The 19,710-nt window shown below is 45.1% G+C and overlaps 3 protein-coding genes across 3 annotated transcripts in view; 1 reads left to right on the top strand and 2 right to left on the bottom strand.

Annotated features, from left to right (window-relative positions):
* LOC144698012 (uncharacterized) overlaps positions 1-19,710 on the bottom strand; it is a 621,009-nt gene that overhangs the window by 114,602 nt on the left and 486,697 nt on the right. The window lies entirely within an intron of this gene.
* The window catches only part of LOC144698011 (uncharacterized), a 360,246-nt gene that overhangs the window by 62,949 nt on the left and 277,587 nt on the right, over positions 1-19,710 (bottom strand). Inside the window, exon 7 of the mRNA XM_078569955.1 lies at positions 13,138-13,464. Within this exon, the coding sequence (XP_078426081.1) occupies positions 13,138-13,464 (327 nt within the window). The remainder of the gene's footprint in view (positions 1-13,137; positions 13,465-19,710) is intronic.
* Positions 6,055-8,745, top strand: LOC144698255 (uncharacterized). The gene is made up of 2 exons (XM_078570235.1): positions 6,055-6,130; positions 7,457-8,745. The coding sequence occupies exon 2, from the start codon at positions 7,557-7,559 to the stop codon at positions 8,178-8,180; it is 624 nt and encodes a 207-aa protein (XP_078426361.1). The 5' UTR covers positions 6,055-6,130; positions 7,457-7,556; the 3' UTR covers positions 8,181-8,745.

The raw sequence follows: 19,710 nt of genomic DNA, 5'->3' as shown, positions 1-19,710 counted from the left end.
AACCCTATTCACACGACAATGTTGATCACCCAACTTCCCAATGTTTGAAGACATGGTTACCTGTTCTCTCTCTTCAGGTGCTGTTCTTTCGCTCAAATCTGCCATCATCACCCCCTCCTCAAAAATAAACCTTTGATCCCACCGTTCTTGCAAACAACTGCCCCATCTCCAATCAACCTCTCCTTTCTGCACTGTTGGAATGTGCTGTCACCTCCCAAGTCCTAGGATTGTCAGTGTAAACAGGTAGGGATGTGACAGGATGTCCCAGTTCTCCACCCTGGGATTCTCAGTGTGAACAGGGTGGGATGTGTTTGGAGACAGGATGTCCCAGTTCTCCACCCTGGGATTCTCAGTGTTAACAGGGTGGGATGTGTTTGGAGACAGGATGTCCCAGTTCTCCACCCTGGGATTCTCAGTGTGAACAGGGTGGGATGTGTTTGGAGACAGGATGTCCCAGTTCTCCAACGTGGGATTCTCAGTGTGAACAGGGTGGGATGTGTTTGGAGACAGGATGTCCCAGTTCTCCACCCTGGGATTCTCAGTGTGAACAGGGTGGGATGTATTTGGAGACAGGATGTCCCAGTTCTCCACCCTGGGATTCTCAGTGTGAACAGGGTGGGATGTGTTTGGAGACAGGATGTCCCAGTTCTCCACTGTGGGATTCTCAGTGTGAACAGGGTGGGATGTATTTGGAGACAGGATGTCCCAGTTTTCCACCTTTAAAGGGACAGGGAGAGGACCAGCTGGGCTGAATGACGCTGCTTTGTGACATCACTGCAGTGCCTAGTAACCATTCTCCCTGAGCCCTGCTTATTATGGGCTGGCTTTAGCTCAGTGCTGTTACAGGAAGGGAAACAGCAGTAGGATTCGAGCCGTGTGGAGTTCAGGATTAATGGGGAGAGATACAGGATCAATTTCTACCTTACTGAGTGAGAAATGTCATTGTCCCGGACACTCCCTGTTCCTCAGTATCTGTATCCGGGGGACAGGCTGATGGGTGAGTGTGTCTGATTCTGACAGTAGTTGTTCACCTCAATGATGATGACTTAAACCCACCAGCTTCTCCCCCAGACACAGATCCTGAAAGACAAGGAGTATCTGCAATATTTTGGACCTTGACCTTGATCCAGTTTTGAACCCCTTTCTCACATCTCCTCTCATCCTGCTTTGTTCAAATGAAAAGACCCCCAGTTTCTCCAGTCTCTCCTCATGGGAAAGAAAAGTCAGAACTAAGTTAGGAACACAAACAGGAGATTCACAGCAGACAGGTCACCATGAGAATACATTACATTCCATAGTCAGTTGATATCATCTGGAATACACTGTCTGAAGCTTTGGTGGGAGCAGGTTCAACAGTAACTTCCAAAGGGAATTGGAGAAATGCTTGAAGGAAAACATTGACAGGACCATGGGGAAACAGCAGGGGAGTGGACTATTCAGATCGCTCATCCAAAGAGCTGGCAAAGGCTCAATGGGCCGAATGGCCTCCTTTTGTGCTGTAGCCTCTCATCCGTGGTATCACCTCTGTAAATCTCTTCTGCACCTTCACACCATTCCTGCTATAAGATGCCCAGGATTTGACTCAATATTCTAAATGCAGCCTAACCAATATTTTTCCAAATTAATTTTATGAAGAAAAGTGGGGTAACAGGTTCAAACAGCATTTTTATCTTGTCCTTCAACTGTAAAGATTTGTGTATCTGAACCCCTGTAACATGGCTAAACAACATTGAGGTAAAATGTCTGATGTAATGTATATTATGCGATAGAGAAGTTTCGTCTGAGTTAGAAACTCAAACAGGCTCTTCACTGCAGACAGGTCACCATGGCAACACTGATAAGACATTCCATTGCACAGAATCAGCTCATTGGAAACTCGAATCAGATCAGGGAAAATGACAGAGTTTGTCTGTTATTAACCACAATACAAACTGAAACCAGAGTGAGGAATAGATCAAATTATGATGTGTAATGTTTATACCTATAATTGTGAAACTATCAGAAATGACAGAATTAACAGTGGGCAGGGGAATTTAGGGAGAATGAGAAAATTCCTGAAGAAAAGTAACTGCTGGGAACCAGGGAATTTGTCCTTGTAATTCAGAGGTTAGAGAAATCCCAGCTGTCTTTTCCTAACTTCCTGCCAAAACCCAGCAGTGAAGACAAAGAAGAGTCAGAGTCCAGAGCTGGATCACTACAGGGTACAAAAGTGAGGGGATACTGATGTAAGGGGGCAATCGGGACTGGGGACACCGGAGATCAAGCTCAGGGCACCCGAGGTTCCATCCAGCGGGCTGACCTCGTGTAAATATGATACCAAATATATATATATGATACAGTAGAGGGCAGAGAATCTGATCAACTCATATTTCTTGATAAGGTTTTAAAGTTGTTGATACTGGACTCTCAAACCTGTTGATTATTAAGATGAAGTGTTAGTTAGAATCTTCCATCTCTTTACTGCTCTGTTCCACTGCACCTTCTGAACCTTTTCCACCTACAGTATATTTGAACTTTTGTACCTTACCAAATCCATGTATTTCTCTGTGCTTAATTTTATTTGATATCTGCCAATCCAGTTAGGATTATAAATGTGTTAAAGCACAGAAGGTGGCCATTCAGCCCACTGTGTCTGTCCTGGCCTTCTGCATGTATAATTCACTTTGTGCCAATCTCCTACCTTTTCCTCATAGCCATGAAACCTTTCCCTCTTTAGATTATGATCCAATTCTCTTTTGAAAGTCTCGATTAGATCAGCCTCTGTAACACTCTCAGGCAGTGCACTTCAGATCCAATACACTCAATTTGTGAAAAAATAAACAATTCCTCATGTCGCTATTACTTCTTTTGCTAATTGCCTTAAATCTGTATCCTCTGGTTCATGATTCTTCCACCAATCGGAACAGTTTTTCCATAGCTACTCTGTCCAGACCTTCATGATTTTGAATACCTCTACCAAATCTCATCTCAACTTTCTCTTCTCTAAGGGGAGCACTCCCAACTTCTCCAATCTATCTGTACAACTGAAGCTCCTCAAACCTGGAACCATTCTCATGAATCTTTTCTGAACCCTCTCTAATGACATCACATCTTTCTTAAAATGTGGTGCCTAAAACTGGACACATAGATTGAATAGGTTTTTTCTGGAAAAGAGAATGAGGGATGGCCTTACAGAGACCTTCCAAATAATGAAAGGGTTTGACAGGGTAGACAAGTGGAAGCTGTTTTCAGTTGTGGGTGGATAAAAATAAATGTAAGTCAATCACCAATAATTGTAATGTGCAATTCAGGAGCAAGTTCTTTAACCAGAAATAAAGCAGAATGTGCTGGAAATACTCAGCAAACCTAGGAGCATCTGTAGTTTTAGAAACAGAGATAAGTTTTCAGGTTTTCTGTTTTTATTTCCAATTTGTAACATCCACTTTTCTCGAACCGTAGATGATTGAGAACGTACAACTTGTCATCAGAATGGTTTGAGATCCCACTGTGAGCTGGAACTCAGGAGTAAAATAAAACTTTGAAAGGATTGTACACTGGCTGAATTGCTACATTCTTCCTGACACGACGGAGTTTAAATGTTTTGTGTGTGGGGAGAAAAATCACTTGTTCACACTGCCTATCGAGACTCCAGTAAGTTCACATCTAACTATCAGGGATTGCTCTGCTGTTATTTACACCTGGGACAAAACTATGGCAGAGGACCTGTGCACTTGTTTGTCGTATCAATTGACTGAATAATTTTATATATTGGCCCTGGGCTCGATTTGTCATCGGGTCACAAGGATAATTTTCTTGTCAAAAGAAAGCCTTTCAATGGCGGCCGAGTTACCCAGCATTCAAAGGGGAGCAGAATGTGCCCCATCCTCAGTACAGTTGCTCATTACGCATGCGTATTACTATGCGTGCGTTTGGAGCATGCGGGTCTGTTTCATGAGCATGCGCAGTGCTGCTCTGTGACTGAAGCAGCTCAGAGCGGGTGAGAATGTCGAGCGGAGCAGACTAACAGAGTTAGTGGGTGTGTGAGGAGGAATGGAGCCGGTGGAGTGGGCATGGAGGCTTCATAAAGACACAGTGCAGACCGCAGACCCCAAAGAACAAGGTACCGGTCTTGTGTTTGCAGAAAACGGACCGAAGAATTCTGGATTTCTCCCTTCGCCAGACTCGGGGTAACGGCCGCCATCTTTATAGGGGGCAATGTGCAGCAGGGCGCATGCGCGGTCATCCTGGTCCAGGTAGTAGGAGGAGAGAATGTTGTGATTTTCTATCCTGGACTGACAGGGATGGATTTTGGAAACTTCTTTTACAGGGGGTTAGAAGGGGAGGATTTACAGACTTGGGAAGTCAAGCCAAACATCACATGAAGATCTGACAGAGTCATTCGATGCATCAGAACATGGATCCTCCTTTTTTAATGCTCTGTACAAACCATTTCCCAAACCTGTCACTGTTAGCCCAGGATAGAAATTAAGGGCCTGGATTTTATCAGCCTCTGAGTGTCAGCGCTGAGTTCCAGGCCGTTAACACTCACTATGTAAAAACATTCTTCCTCACGTCTCCCCTAAAGCTCTTGCCCAAAATATTAAATATGTGTCCCATTATCCTTTTAGAATCAGTTAATGGAACTGCTTTTCATGATCTTGTACACCTCTATCAAACCTCCCCTCAATCTCCTTTTCTGCAAGGAGAACAACTCCAGTTTCTCCAACCAAACCTTGCAACTAAAGACCCTCATCCCTTGACCCATTCTGTTAAATCTCCTCCGCACCCTCTCAAGGACCCTCACATCCTTCATAATGTGCGGTGATCACTGGTTTGCACAGACCCAGATGTTCTGTGTCCATGTCTATGACATCATCACACATTGACATTTACACGGTGACATCATCGCACATCGACAATTACACGGTGACATCACCCCGCTCCCCGGGTATTTCTTCAACTGGGAGATTTTTCTCTGACTCCAGTGCTTCTGATATCTTTCCAGCTGCAGGCTCCAGCAGGAGATTTTCAAATTGAAAACAATTGAATTGTTTCAGAGGTGAGTATTTTTGACCATTCATCTACAATTTAGAGCTTTTAGTGAAATGCTTTGTTATCTGTGAGAGGTTCTACGGCTCCAGGGCTGGTGTGGCTCCTTTACTGTGGATCTGAATCCATATCCATCCACTGCTCTGTTTCACCTCTGCCCTCCCTGATCACCTCTCTGCCTTTGTCTAGCTTCTTCTGCTTCTAATATTGGGTGTATTTTAGCTCTATTTTGGATTTTACTGTTACTCCTGCTGACTGTGTCTAAATGAGGTTTCCACCACTGCCCATCCCCCGACCATGTGCTGCTGTCTTACCAGCTTTATCTTCACACAGTATCTTTCATAGTCAGGAATTGTTTTTCCTGCGCTATAGTCCATTCCTCTTCCACTTCTGAGCTTTTATTGACCATCAAATTCTGCACCATTTTTATTCCCCTTGATTCATCCTGCACCCCCTGAAATGTTTACTCTGTTTCTCTCTCCACAGACAGATGCCTGATCTGCTGAGTATTTCCAGCATTTGCTCTTTTTATTTCAGATTTCCAGCAGCTGCAGTATTTTGCTATTATTTTATTGCAGGCGTTGCTCACAGAACCGAGTCTAGAAACACAGACGGACCAATTAAGAGCCGGTTTGTATCAGGGTGGGTGTTGGTTACAGAAGTTGGTCCCTGGCCTCCAGTGTAGGTCCTTTCTCAACCAGTCACTGAATCACTGAATGATTACAATACAGACGGAGGCCATTCAGCCCATTGTGCCCATGCTGGCTCTCTGCAAGAGCAAATCAGTTAGTCCCTCCCCTGTCCTTTCACTAGCAAGACCAGCAAATATTGCCAATCCCCAGTTGTCTGTGGAGAAGATGATGTTTGACCTTCTTGAACCGCTGCAGTCTGTGTGGTGAAGCTGCTCCCACAATGCTGCTCGGTAAGGAGTTACGGGTTATTCACCCAGTGATGATGAAGGGGCAGTGATATATGTCCAAATCAACAACAACACTCTGTATTTACATTGCACATTTTGTGTCATAGGAAGCTCCAAAGTGATTGATAGGAATGTTATAAAGAAACATTCGACACTGAGCCACATAACAAGACATGAGCGCAGGTGAGCGAATGTTTAATCAAAAGGTTTTAAGGAGTATCCTAAAGGAGGAAAAAGGTATTGAGAGATTTAGGGGGAAATTCCAGAGCTCATGGCCTTGGCAGCTGAAGGCGCGGGCACTGAAGGTGGGAGAATTAAAATCAGGAATGCCCAGGAGGCTGGAATTAGAGGAGCGCAGATATCTCGGAGGGGTGTGAGACTGGAGGAGATTCCATAGATAGAGATTTGAAAATATGGAAGAGGAATTTAACATTTTGGTGTTTCTTAACCCTGAGTCTTTGGTGGTCAGTGAGCACAGGGGTGATGGGTGAACAAGACATGGTGCGAGTAAGCACACGGGTAGCAGAGCTTTGGATGACCTCAAGATTACAGGGAGGTTGAATGTGGGAGGCCGGCCGGGAGTGCGTTAGGATAGTTAAGTCTAGAGGGAACAAAGGAGTGGATGAGAGTTTCAGCAGCAGATGAGCTAAGACTGGGGTAGGGTCAGGCGATGTTACTGAGGTGGAAATAGGCGGTCTTGGTAATGATGTGGATATGTGGTTGGAAGCTCATGTCGGGGTCAAATATGACACAGATTTTTCAACAGACTGGCTCAGCCTCAGACAGTTGCAGGGAGCCAGTGGATCTAGAGTGGAGTTTGTAGCGGGGACGGAAGATAACGGCTTCACTCTTCCCAGTGTTTAAATGCAGGACATGTTGTTCATCCAGTACTGAATGTCAGACAAGTCAACTTGGAGGTGATGATGTTCACATACACCTGCTACCCTGGTCCTTGTAGGTGGTGGAGGTTGAGGGTTTGGGAGATTCTATGAAAGGTCTGGTCGAGGTGTAGAAATGTAAATCCCCTCTGCTTCACCTATTCCAAAAAAGTGTCATACGGATTCAAAACGTTAACTCTGTTTTTCTCTCAACAGATGCTAACAGACCTGCAGAGATTTTCCAACACTCTTTGTTTTTATCCCTCTCCTTTTCATGCTGTCTCACTCATCTCTGTCTCTCTCTCCTCTCCCTCCCACCCCCAACGCCAACCCCTGTCTGTCTCTCTCTCCTCTCCCTCCCACCCCCAACGCCAACCCCTGTCTGTCTCTCTCTCCTCCTGTGGAGGGCACAGTCATCTATATGCCCAAACTGGGTGGCAGGTTTCCTTCCCTGAGGGACATTAGTGAACCAGTTGGGTTTTTATGACAATACAGCAGTTTTCATGGTCACTTTTTCCTAGTGCCGGCCCCACAAATTCCCAGATTCATTCAGCTCAATTTCACAACATGCCTTTGTGTTTTTGTGGGTTCTCTCTCACTCCATTTTTACTGTTTTAAATCAATTTCACAGGGTATTAGAAGGGGAGGACTTGCAGTCAGGAAACTGAAACCAAACATCACATCAGGATCTGACGGAGTCGGCTAATTTATCGTAACCTGAATATCATCGGATGTTGAACATGGAAGGAAAAAGCACCGTTCACAGTGGGGAGAAACCGTACACGTGTTCTGTGTGTGGACGAGGCTTCAGCGAATCGTCTGGCCTGTCGAGACACAAGCGCAGTCACAACCGGGAGAAACCTTGGAAATGTGAGGACTGTGGGAAACAATTTAAATCCCCATCAGAGCTGGAAACTCATCGACGCACTCACACTGGGGAGAGACCATTCACTTGCCCCATGTGCAGGAAGGGATTCACTCAGTTATCCACCCTGTTGACACACAAGCGAGTTCACACTGGGGAGAGACCATTCACCTGCTCAAAGTGTGGGAAGGGATTCATTAATTCAGCGAACCTAATGACACATCAGCAAGTTCACACTGACGAGAGATCTTTTAAATGCCCAGACTGTGGGAAGTGCTATAAAAGTTCCCAGGAACTGATGTCGCATCAACGTATTCACACTGACGAGAGACCATTCAGGTGCTCTCACTGTGGGGCTGGGTTCAGGCAATCTTATCAACTCACTATACACAAGCACACTCACACTGGAGAGACCATTCACCTGCTCCGAGTGTGGGAAGGGATTCACTCAGTCATCCACACTGCACAGACACCAGCGAATTCACACTAGGGTGAGGCCGTTCACCTGTTCCAAGTATGGGAAGGGATTCACTCAGTCATCCACACTGCTAACACACCAGCGAGTTCACACTGGTGTGAGGCCATTCACCTGCTCTGAGTGTGGGAAGAGATTCACTCAGTTATCCACACTACAGAGACACCAGCAAGTTCACACTGGGGAGAGACCATTCACCTGCTCCATCTGTGGGTACAAATTCAGTCTGTCAGCCACACTGCGCAGACACCAACGAGTTCATACTGGGGAGAGACCATTCACCTGTTCCAAGTGTGGGAAGGGATTCACTCAGTCATCCACACTGCTAACACACCAGCGAGTTCACACTGGGGTGGGAGACCGTTCACCTGCTTCGAGTGTGGAAAGAAATTCACTCAGGCACCCAACCTGCTGATGCACCAGCGAATTCATGAGTAACGACAGTAAGTGGATTTTGCTGTTAATCACATCCAGGACTGAACCATGTTCGTTACTGTATGTTTCTGCTGATGTTAATAAACTCCAGATAGATATAAGGGTTAATGTTGTGGATAAAATTCAAATAAAACAGCTTTTTGTTAAACACAAAGTGCTGAGTCTATTAATACAGCATTTCCCAAACCTTTCCCAGTGAGGCTCATTTTAATGACTCAGACTTGGTGTGACCTTAGAGTGAAAATCTGGGGGTTACAGGAGATGTTGAGCGGGGCGGGGGGAAGGAGGCTTCAGACAGACAGTTTGGACAATCATTATTGTGCAGACAGCACTTCAAGCAGCTAAATACTTGCTCTAAGCTCAATGGAAATTTAATATAATGTAAAGTCTACATTGTAAATTAGACTCATGTATAATTAACTCTTAATTCTCTTTATAACTCTCTATAATTCTTCACTAAATAAAATCTTGAAATTCCATTTCTGCATGTACAGGATATTTCATATAAATGGCTGCCAATTACACACACAAGCAGATTTATTAGTCACTACAATAGGGTTTCAGTTATCGACAACAGAATCTATTGATGTGATAAACAGCCAGAAAGGTGTTTTCTCCTCTACAAACATTTTATGGCTCATAAAACTTTTAATAATCCTGAAAATATGCTTTTTTTAATACTGTATATGTAGATCTCTCAAATTTAGACTGATTTACTCAAGCTTCAACCTATCTGCAGCCTTTGACAAGCTTGACCACACCATTCTGCTCCAACAACTCTCCACGGTCGTCCAGCTGGGTGGGGCTGCTCTCTCCTGGTTCCATTCTTCTCTATCTAATCATAGCCAGAAAATTACTTGGAATGTCTTCCCTTCCCACTCCCACAGTTACCTCTGGTGTCCCCCAGAGGATCCAGCCTTGGCCTCCTCTTATTTCTCATCAACCAAAATGACATTATCTGAAAACACAGTGTCAGTTATCACATATACACTGACAGTGCCCAGCTCTACCTCAGCACCAGCTCTCTCCACTTCTCCACTTTTATTAAATTATCAGACTGTTTGTCTGATATCCAGTGGTGAATGTGCAGAAATTTCCTCCAATTAAGTATTGGGAAGACTGAAGCCATTGTTTTCATTCCCGAGCTACCAACTCCATTCCTCTTCCTCACAACTGTCTGAATCGAAACCAGACTTTTTGCACATGTGATGTCAGGTTTGACCCCGAGATGCAATTCCAACTCGTGTGTGTGTGTGTCCCGCTGATTTTCCAGTCACACTGATGATTTAAATATTTCCCCACAGACAGAACAGACAAACATTTTTCCTTCCATAATCAGAGGCTGATTATTTATGAATTCAGTGATTCTATAAGATCTTGCAAGATTTTTGGTTTGAGTTTCCCATCTGAAAATCCTCTCCCTCTAATCCCCTGTAAACAGGGTTGACAAAAGCCATCAATGTCAGTACAGGATAGAAATTCAGAACAGACTATTCTAGTTTCTATGGATTATTCTTTCTCCTTTCATTCCCCCAAATCTATAAATCCCTGTCCCACACACTCCTCCCCCTCTCTGCTCATTGTTCCAGATTCAGTGCCTGGTCTCCTACTAATTCTTTTCTCCTCTCCAGATTCACTCTCTTCCTGTCCTTAAAGTGGTGGCTCAGGCTGTGGGTCAATCCCATTCCTTCACTCTAATTCTACCAAATAATTCAGCTCAAAACAACAAATAATCTTTAATGACTTGATTCGTCATTTGGATGTTTGGAAAGAATCACCATTTTCCCAACTGTGGAGAACAGAAAGTCCAGAGATTAATTCAGAGCCTCTTTCTCCCCAGGTCTGTTCCAACAAGCTGTGTCTATCTGAGTTACATTGATACAGACTCTCTCACTCAGTGAGTGATCAGATCTCACTGAACTATGACACAAGCTGTGTCTTTCTGAGTTACATTCATACAGACTCAATAAGTCATCAGGTCTGATTGAATTACAATAACAAATGCAACAACTTACATTTATATCGAGTTTCTAACGTAATACATTGTCCCAAGAAGTTTCACAGAGGCATAAGGACATATTAGGTCAGATGACCAAATGCCTGGTCAAAGAGGTCGGTTGTAAGGAGTGTCTGAAAGGGGGAAAGTGAATTAGAAAGGTGGAGAGGTTTAGGGTGGAAATTCCACAGCTTAGGGCCCAGGCAGTTGAAGGCCCGGCCACCAATGGTAGTGATTAAAACTGGGGATGAAGGACAACCGGTAATGGTGCTCCATGTATGTGGGCCCCATAGCCCAGGCTCAAAGCCCAAATCTGAACTTTGGGTCATAGTTTAACCATCCCGGGTTTCAGAGAAAAACAATTCCCCAAATAAACATCTTGTAGGATCTTGGTTTATTGATACCATAAGAAGTTTGGACCAGTTGAGTCCTCCTGTGTACTCGATGGAGATTGACTTTAACAGAGTTAAAATCCTCTGTGTTTCAGTGTCAAACAAGAACATGTTTTAGCAAAAATAAAAAGTATATTAATACTGAAAAACTGAACAGAACAAACCTGGAGAAATACACAGCAGGTCAATCACCATTGGAAAGTGATAAGTTAGTGGTCACTGTTTCAGGTGGGTCTCCTTCAGAATGAACACTTCCCACCACCAGCACCAACCGCCCTCCCCCATCCCCCTCCCTGTGAACTGAACATTCCTTCAGCCGCTCATCCACCCATTGCCCATCCACCCAATGGCTCCCAGCCTGGATTGACATTCAGCATGAACCCAGTGAGAGGGTGAGCTGGCCCATGGGATGTCAAAACGGACAAAAGTTGGAAATAGTTCCAATCAATGCGTTTTAAGTTTCACTGTTAAATACAGGAAACTTAATATTTTGTAAAACCCCCATGTGCACACCCTTTGTGAATTATAATTTCTCGCCCAGTCCTTTCCTCTGGTTTCAACATGGTGCATCCTGTGTGGGTTCAGCAGAGGTAGAGACAGGCTACTTGGGAGATGGGAGCAGCGTGTCAGGAGATGGGTGCAGTGTGTCGGGAGATGGGGGAAGAGTGTCGGGAGATGGGGCAGAGTGTCGGGAGATGGGGGCAGAGTGTCGGGAGGTGGGGCAGCGTGTCGGGAGATGGGGCAGCGTGTCGGGAGATGGGGGCAGAGTGTCGGGAGATGGGGCAGAGTGTCGGGAGATGGGGACAGTGTCGGGAGATGGGGGCAGAGTGTCGGGAGATGGGGGCAGATTGTCGGGAGATGGGGGCAGAGTGTCGGGAGATGGGACATATACTGTATATATTTCTCATCCTCACAATTTACAACACTATTCCTGATGTTCATGAGCTGCCTCACTTTCTTTCCCAGTCACTCCATTTGCTGATCTATCAGTAATGGACTTGCTGCCATCTCGAACAAAACTGTTTTCACCACTAAGGCTCCGCTGGTATTTAATAGTCTTCATGACATCATCGCACTGGGACTGCATGACATCATCACACTGGGACTGGATGACATCATAAGAGTCCATTGTTTCTTAATGACCCACATCAATAACAAGAGGAAATATTAATAAACCTGAGCACATTATCTAGGCTGACACTCCAGGGTGACACTGAGGGACTGCTGCACTGTCAGAGACAGCATCCTTCACATGGAACTTGTGGAGGCTCTGGTCACAATCTTCCAATCCTCCTTATATAGTAGTGGTGTCAAAGGACTGACAGATTGTAAATGTTACACCCCTGTTCAAAAACACAGCAATTCCAGGACAATCAGCTTCACATTAATGGTGGGGAAAGGCTGGAGACAATAATCCAGGAGAAAATCAATTGGCATTTGGAAAAGTATTGGTTATTTCCAGCATTTTCTGTTTTTAACACTGATACTTCCCTGGATCCCAAGGCTCTCTGGCAGGTGTGGGGAGCTGGGACGTATCCATGAGAGTAACCAAAGGTCTGAGAACTGAAAGAATCTCGTGTTAGAGAGGAGACCAGATCCAAAATTGGAGCAGTTGGGAACAGGACATCAATCAGTCTCCTCTTATCCTGGAGAAATCAAGGACTCGACATTCTGAGAGTTTGAAACAAAACTGATTTATTTAACAGACTTCAAGATATTAAACTTCAGCCCAGTTACAGGGATTATTAACATCAATAGAAACAAACCACAACTATCAGAATGAACATGGTTCAGTTCTGGATGTGATTAACAGCAGCAATAACAGCAAAATCCAACCTCTGCAGACACTTGTGAACTCACTGCTGTCTGAGCAGGTGGGATGACCAAGTGAATCCCTTCCTACATTCGGAGAAGGTGAACAGTATCTCCCCAGTGTGAACTCGCTGGTGTGTCAACAGGTTGGATAAATGAGTGAATCCCTTTCCACACTCGGAGCAGGTGAACGGCCTGTCTCCAATGTGTACTTGTGTACACTGAGGTGGAATGAAGGCTGAATCTCTTTACACAGGAAGTGCAGCTGAACGGCCTCTCCTTGTGTGAACTCGCTGGTGTTTCAGCCGGGTGGATAAGTGAGTGAATCCCCTCCCACACTGGGAGCAGGTGAATGGTCTCTCCCCAGTGTGAACTCGCTGGTGTCTCAGCAGGTTGGATGAGTGAGTGAATTTCTTCCCACACACAGAGCAGGTGAATGGTCTCTCTCCAGTGTCAATTCGCTGGTGTCTCAGCAGGCTTGATGATTGAGTGAATCCCTTCCCACACTTGGAGCAGGTGAAAGGCCTCTCTCCAGTGTGAATTCGCTGGTGTCGTTTGAGGTTCGACGAAATGCTGAATCTCTTTCCACAGGAAGTACAACTGAATGGCTTCACCTCAGTGTGAATTCGCTGGTGCTTCAGCAGGTCAGAGGACCCAGTGAATCCTTTCCCACATACCGTGCAGATGAACGGCCGCTCCCCAGTGTGACTGCGTCGATGGATTTCCAGTTTGGATGGACAATTGAATCCTTTCTCACAGTCCTTACATTTCCATGGTTTCTCCATGGTCCAGGTGTCCCTGTGTCTCTCCAAGTTTGATAATCAGTTGAAGCCTCGTCCACACAGAGAACACGTGTACAGTTTCTCCCCACTGTGAATGGTGTGATGTTATTTCAGGCTGTGTAACTGGTTAAAGCTCTTTCCAGTCAGTGCAGTGGGACACTCTCACTCGGGTGTGTGTGTGTCTCGGTGCTTTTCCAGTCACACTGATGTTTGAAATCTTTCCCTACAGACAGAACAGACAAACGTTTCTCCGTCCACATTGAAAGATGATGATATTCAAGTCCTGATGAATCGAGTGACTGTGTCAGATCTTGATGTGATGTTTGGTTTGAGTTTCCTGCCTGAAAATCCTCCCCTTCTAATTATCTGTAAAAGGAGTTTACAATAGCCATCACTGTAAGAACAGGATATAAATTCAGAGCAGATAATTCTAGTTTCTATGGAACATTTTTTCCTCTCTTGTTCCCCCAAAGCTGCAAATCCCCGTCCCACACACTCTCCCTCCTCCCTGTGCTGAAATCCAGAGTTTTGGACAATTCTTTCTGTATCTTTTTAACAAATTTCTCCAGCTGGAGTTGACAATATGTCTGATCATTCACTTCAGTAATTACTCGTGACAAAACATTAATCTGAAACCCCCTGACCGACCATACAGAATAGCAGATGTTAACCTTTTGTCCAAAACTTACTGTGTGGAGATTTAATGAGCGATTATGAAGGTGGTTTCTCCCAATGTCCCAGAGTTTCCTTCCTTCCTTCTCTCCCTCTCTAACTGAGTTAAACCTGGGATCAGTCTCATGGCCCATTCTGGTTCCTGCTTCTCTTCCTGATGACTAATTAACTCCAATTAAACACTGAGAAGACTGAAGGCACTGTTTTCAGTCCCTGCTCCAATCTCCATTCCCTAGATACCAACTCCATCCCTCTCCCTGGGAACAGTCTGAGATTAAACCAGTCTGTTCACAACCTCGGTGTTACATTTCATCTCGAAATGAGCTGCTGACCTCATGTCTGTGCCATCACTAAGATCGCCTGTTTCCACCTCCGTAATATCACCGGACCTCACCCCTGTCTCAGGAGTGTCTCATCTGCTGCTGAAACCCTTATCACGGCCATGTTTACCTCCAGACTGGACCATTCCAACACACTCCTGGCTGGTCTCCCACATTCTACCCTCTGTAACCTTGAAGACATCCATATTTTTGCTGTCTGTGTCTTCACTCACAGCTAGGTCCGTTCCCTGACCTTCCTTGGCTCCTGTTTAAGGAGCAACTCGATTTTAAAAATCTCATCCTTGTTTTCAAATCCCCCAATGGCGTTCTCTCTTCTCTGTGTGGCTCCTGCAGACCCACAACCCTCTATGATATCTGCACTGCTCTAATTCTAGCATTCCCTGTTTTAATTGCTCCACCATTAGTGTCTGTGCCTTCAGTTCCCTCGACCCCAAGCACTGAGATTCTCTCTCTCTGTCTACCACACTTTCCCCCTTTAAGACAATTGAGTATTAATAAAAAAAGACATTCTGTCAAAACATTTTATCTTGTACTCATCAGGATAGAGGGAAGAATACCAAATTTCAAAAATTATCAGTCAGGCTAGTCATGTGTCTCACTTACACTTGCTAGAAGCTACGTATGTTCATCCACAGGGACCTGTCCTCTGCAGACAGAAGGAACAAGTCCAGGCACGGGGTCTTTTGTGGAATTAAACAAAAGCAGAGGGGATTACAGCTCCTGGCTGTATTGTCCATGGCAACAACCAATCAGAGCCGACGGGCCAACCAATCAGCACCCTTTTCTCGTGCAGTATAAATTGTGGTTCCCTTTGAAATTTGGGATTCTTGTGTCTGTCCTGGTGAGTGCAACAGGAAAAGCTTTGACAGCTTGTCTCTTTTTTCGTTAATAATCAAATTCCGTACAAACAAGTGACTATTTAAGTATTTTGGTCACCTCCTTCTGTGTCTGAATGTTATACTTTATTTTATAATTTCCCTGTGAAGCTCACTGGGATGATTTATGATGTTAATAGAAGTTATTGTTCTTTCTGACTGTTACCCTGATCTCCTGTTTTACAACAACCCATTGATTTCACACCAAATCTCTGATTTATTGTCCCTCCTGCGGGTCATTCATCCGGGTCTGCAACCTCTGTAAAGATGGCGCCCACGCATGCTCCCTGTTGAACATTGCCACTTACAAAGATGGTGACCGCACATGCGCTCTGCTGCTTCTTGTCCCCTATAAAGACGGTAACCACACATGCGCTCTGCTGCTTCTTGCCCCCTATAAAGATGGTACCCGCACATGCGCTCTGCTGCTCCTTGCCCCCTATAAAGATGGTGACCGAACAAGCACTCTGCTGCTCCTTGCCCCCTATAAAGATGGTGCCCGCATATGCGCTCTGCTGCTCCTTGTCCCATATAAAGTTGGCGGCCGTTAACTCGGGCCGACTTCCGGAGAAATGGCCTCATCTGTGTTTGGAAGGATTGTTCCTTATTGAGGGTTTAGGACAGAGACCGTGAATTCATTAAGCCTCCCAACTCACCCGCCAGCCCTATCTATGCTCACGGGGTTTTTTTTTCCAGCTCTCAGTCCGCACTCCTTCTTTGTAAATCCCGCATTTTAAATCCGCTTGCTCCAGCTCTCTTCACGCCTGATTTCACGCGCTACACCTGCTTCAGCTCACAATGATTGACGGCAGCTCCGGACCAATAGGGACAGGGGGCGGGACTGCAAGACCAGCGGGAGCGGCTGTTCCTCCGGCCAATCGGAGTGAATGAGGGGCGTGGCCGGGTTTGAATTGGAGCATGCGCAACGCGGGTGGCGATCGGGATGAAGGCGGTCGGGTTGAAAGTCCAGCGGGTGAGAAAGGGCCGAGTGCAGGAGAGGAATGGAGCCGGAGGGTGGACTGGGAGGATTCACAAACACCCGGTGTAGGACTCCAAACCTGGATTACAAACTCCCGGAGCCCAGTTTACACCGAGTGTTTGGAAACTCCTTTTACAGGGGGTTAGAAGGGGAGGATTTACACACAGCAAACTCCAACCCAGAGAAATGTTTGTCTCTTAATTTCTATCCTGGACTGACAGGGATGGGTTTTTATAATCTCCTTTCTACAGGGTTTTCAATGGGACGGATTTGGAGACGGGGAAACTCAATCCAAACTTCACATCAAGATCTAACAGAGTCACTCGATTCCTCAGGTCCTGAATATCATCGGACTTTGACTGTGGAAGGAATAAGGTTTGTCTGTTCTGTTTGTGGGAAAAGCACCGACATTTTCAAAATCCTGGTTAGACTGCACCTGAACCACTGTAATAAAAATTAAAAATGCTGGAAGTACTCAGCAGGCCTGGCAGCATCTGTGGAGCGAAACAGAGTTAATGTTTCGAGTCAACATGACCTTTCATCAGGACAGGAATACTGTTGAAGGGTCATGAGGACTCGAAACGTCAACTTTGCTCTTCTCCGCCGATGCTGCCAGACCTGCTGAGTTTTTCCAGGTATTTCTGTTTTTGTTCAGGAATACTGTGTTCTGTTCTGGGCATCACACCATGGGAAGGATAGACTATATTGGCCTTAGTGGGAGAGCAGTGCAGATGTACCTGAATAACAACTGGACTCCAAGGGTTAAATGATGAGGAGTGGTCAAACAAATGCATCAGAGTAATTACAGCACAGAAAGAGGCTATTCAGCCCACTGAGTCAATGCCAACTCTCTGTAGAGCAATCCAGTCTGTCTCATTGCCCCGCTGTGTCTTCAACCCCCTGCATGTTTATTTCTCTTAAATGCTGGTCCAATTTCATTTTAAAGCATTGATCATGTCTGCTTCCAGCCTACTCGTAGGCAGTGAGTTCTGGGTTATTACCACTTGTTGTGTAAAATGTTCCTGCATTTGCCCTGTATCTATTGCCCATAACCTTCAATCTGTGTCCCCCTAATCCTTGTACCAGCACCAAATGGAAACAACATTTTCTTTGTCCACCTTATCTTAACCTGTCACAATCTTGTTCACCTCTATCCAATCTCCCCTCAACTCTGTAACTCCAAGAAGAACAACTTCAGCTTCTCCAATCTCACTTTGTAACCGAATTCCCTTTTTCCTGGAACCAGTCTGGTAAATCTCCGCATCCTCTCAAGGACCCTCACCCCTTTCCTAAAGTGCGGAGACCAGAACTGGATGCAATACTCCTGTTGTGACCTAACTGGAGCTTTATAACGGGTCAGCTTATTTTCCCTGCGTTTATACACATGAAATCTGCTTATGAAGCCCACGATCTCATATATTTTGCGAACTGCTCTCTCAATATGTCCTTTCGCCTTCAAATATGTATGCACATCGACCCCCAGTCCCTACACACCCTTTAGGACTGTACCATTGAGTACCCTGTTCATTCTGCCAATATTCATCATCTCACTGTGAGGTTTGTATTCCCTGGAATTTAGAAGATTGAGGAGGACTTTCTCGAAGTTTTCATGATATTAATTGGAAATGGTGTGGTAGATAGAGGGGAACAATTTCCATTGGTTGGGGAATCCAGGACTGAGGAACATAGTCTAAAACTTAGAGCCAGAACTTTCAGGGTTGAGATTAGGAAAATTTTCTCCAGGTAAAGTTGGGAGAAGTTTGGAATTCTCTTCCTGAATTAGCAGTTCATGCTTGATCAATGTTCAGTTTCAATCTGGCATTGATAGATCCTTCCTAACACAAGGTATAAATCAAGGGACAGGAGACAAAGTGTCACAGATCAGCCGTGATCTGATTGCATAGTGGGACAGACTTGAGGGGCTAAATGGCCATCTCCTAGAATCATTGAAACTGAGAGCACAGAAGGAGGCCATTCAACCCTTTGTGCTTGTGCTGCCTCTTTGAAAGAGCAGTCGTGTTTAGTCCCACACAGCCACTTTCTGTTTGTAACCCTGTAAGTTCCTCAATCCCAAATCCCTGTCAACTCCCTTTTAAAATTCCTGATAGAGTCAGGTTCCAACACCTTTTCAGGTAGAATGTTCCAGATCCTGACAACTCTCTGTTGGTGCAGAAATTGCTGAACTCGATGTTGAGTCCGGAAGGTTGTAAAGTGCCGAATTGTAAGATGAGCTGCTGTCCCTCGAGTCCCCATTGAGCTTCATTGAAACATTGCAGGAGGCCAAGGACAGAGAGGTCAGAGTGGGAGTGGGGCAGAGAATTAAAATGACAAGTGACCGGAAGCTCAGGGTCAAGCTGACAGACTGAACGGAGGTTGTTCCACAAAGTGATCACCCAATCTGTGTTTGGTCTTCCCAATGTAGAGCAGATCACATCGTGAGCAGTGAATAAAGTAACTAAACTGCAAGAAGTACAAATTATTCACTGTTTGGTTCCATCTTGCACAACCTTGAGAACAGCCTGAAGAAGATACTTTACATGAAGAATAACGGTTAAAATATAATTACATTGTCTATCTCAGGGTGTAATCCAAGAATAACACATTGTATTTACAGGAAGGGTTGTGGGGCTGGAGGAGGTTACAGAGATACTGAGGATCCGGTTGACATTGTCTATCTCACCGATGTCAAATTCATTTTCCATGGTGGCTCTGATCCAATATCCTGACACTGGGTGAGGGCCACATTCAGCAGGATTTATAAAAATGGAACTAGATACAAATAAACTATATCAGTATTTACTGACACCTCGGTTTTATTTATTGTTCCTGCTGCTCCCGGTACCCGGCATCTCTTCGCTTGAACCGTCACATCGACACTCGGGGCAAATGACTGGGCTGAGGCCTGTCTCAAATAAAAACACGAGGACCACTTGTCACCACAGAATCATTGAAATTATAGCACAGAGGAGGCCATTAAGACCATCATGTCTGTACTGGCTGAAAATGAGCAATCCAGTCTAATCCTGCTTCCCAGCTCTTGGTCCGTTATCCTGTAGGTTACAGAACATCCAGTGTATATCCCAGTACTTTTTAAATCTGTGTATTTCTGCCTCCACCACCCTTTCAGTCAGTGAATTCCAAGACCCACCACCCTCTGGGTAAAAGCATTATTGAACTCCCCTCTAATCGTTCCACTAATTACTTTAAATCTCTATCCTCTTGGTTCTGACCTCTGTAAATGAAATAGGTCCTTCCAATCTG

Source organism: Cetorhinus maximus, chromosome 23 (assembly GCF_964194155.1).
Source record: "Cetorhinus maximus chromosome 23, sCetMax3.hap1.1, whole genome shotgun sequence".
NCBI classification, from domain to species: Eukaryota; Metazoa; Chordata; class Chondrichthyes; order Lamniformes; family Cetorhinidae; genus Cetorhinus; species Cetorhinus maximus.
Note: the sequence above shows the minus strand (reverse complement) of the source record. Positions and strands in the feature narration are given on the sequence as shown.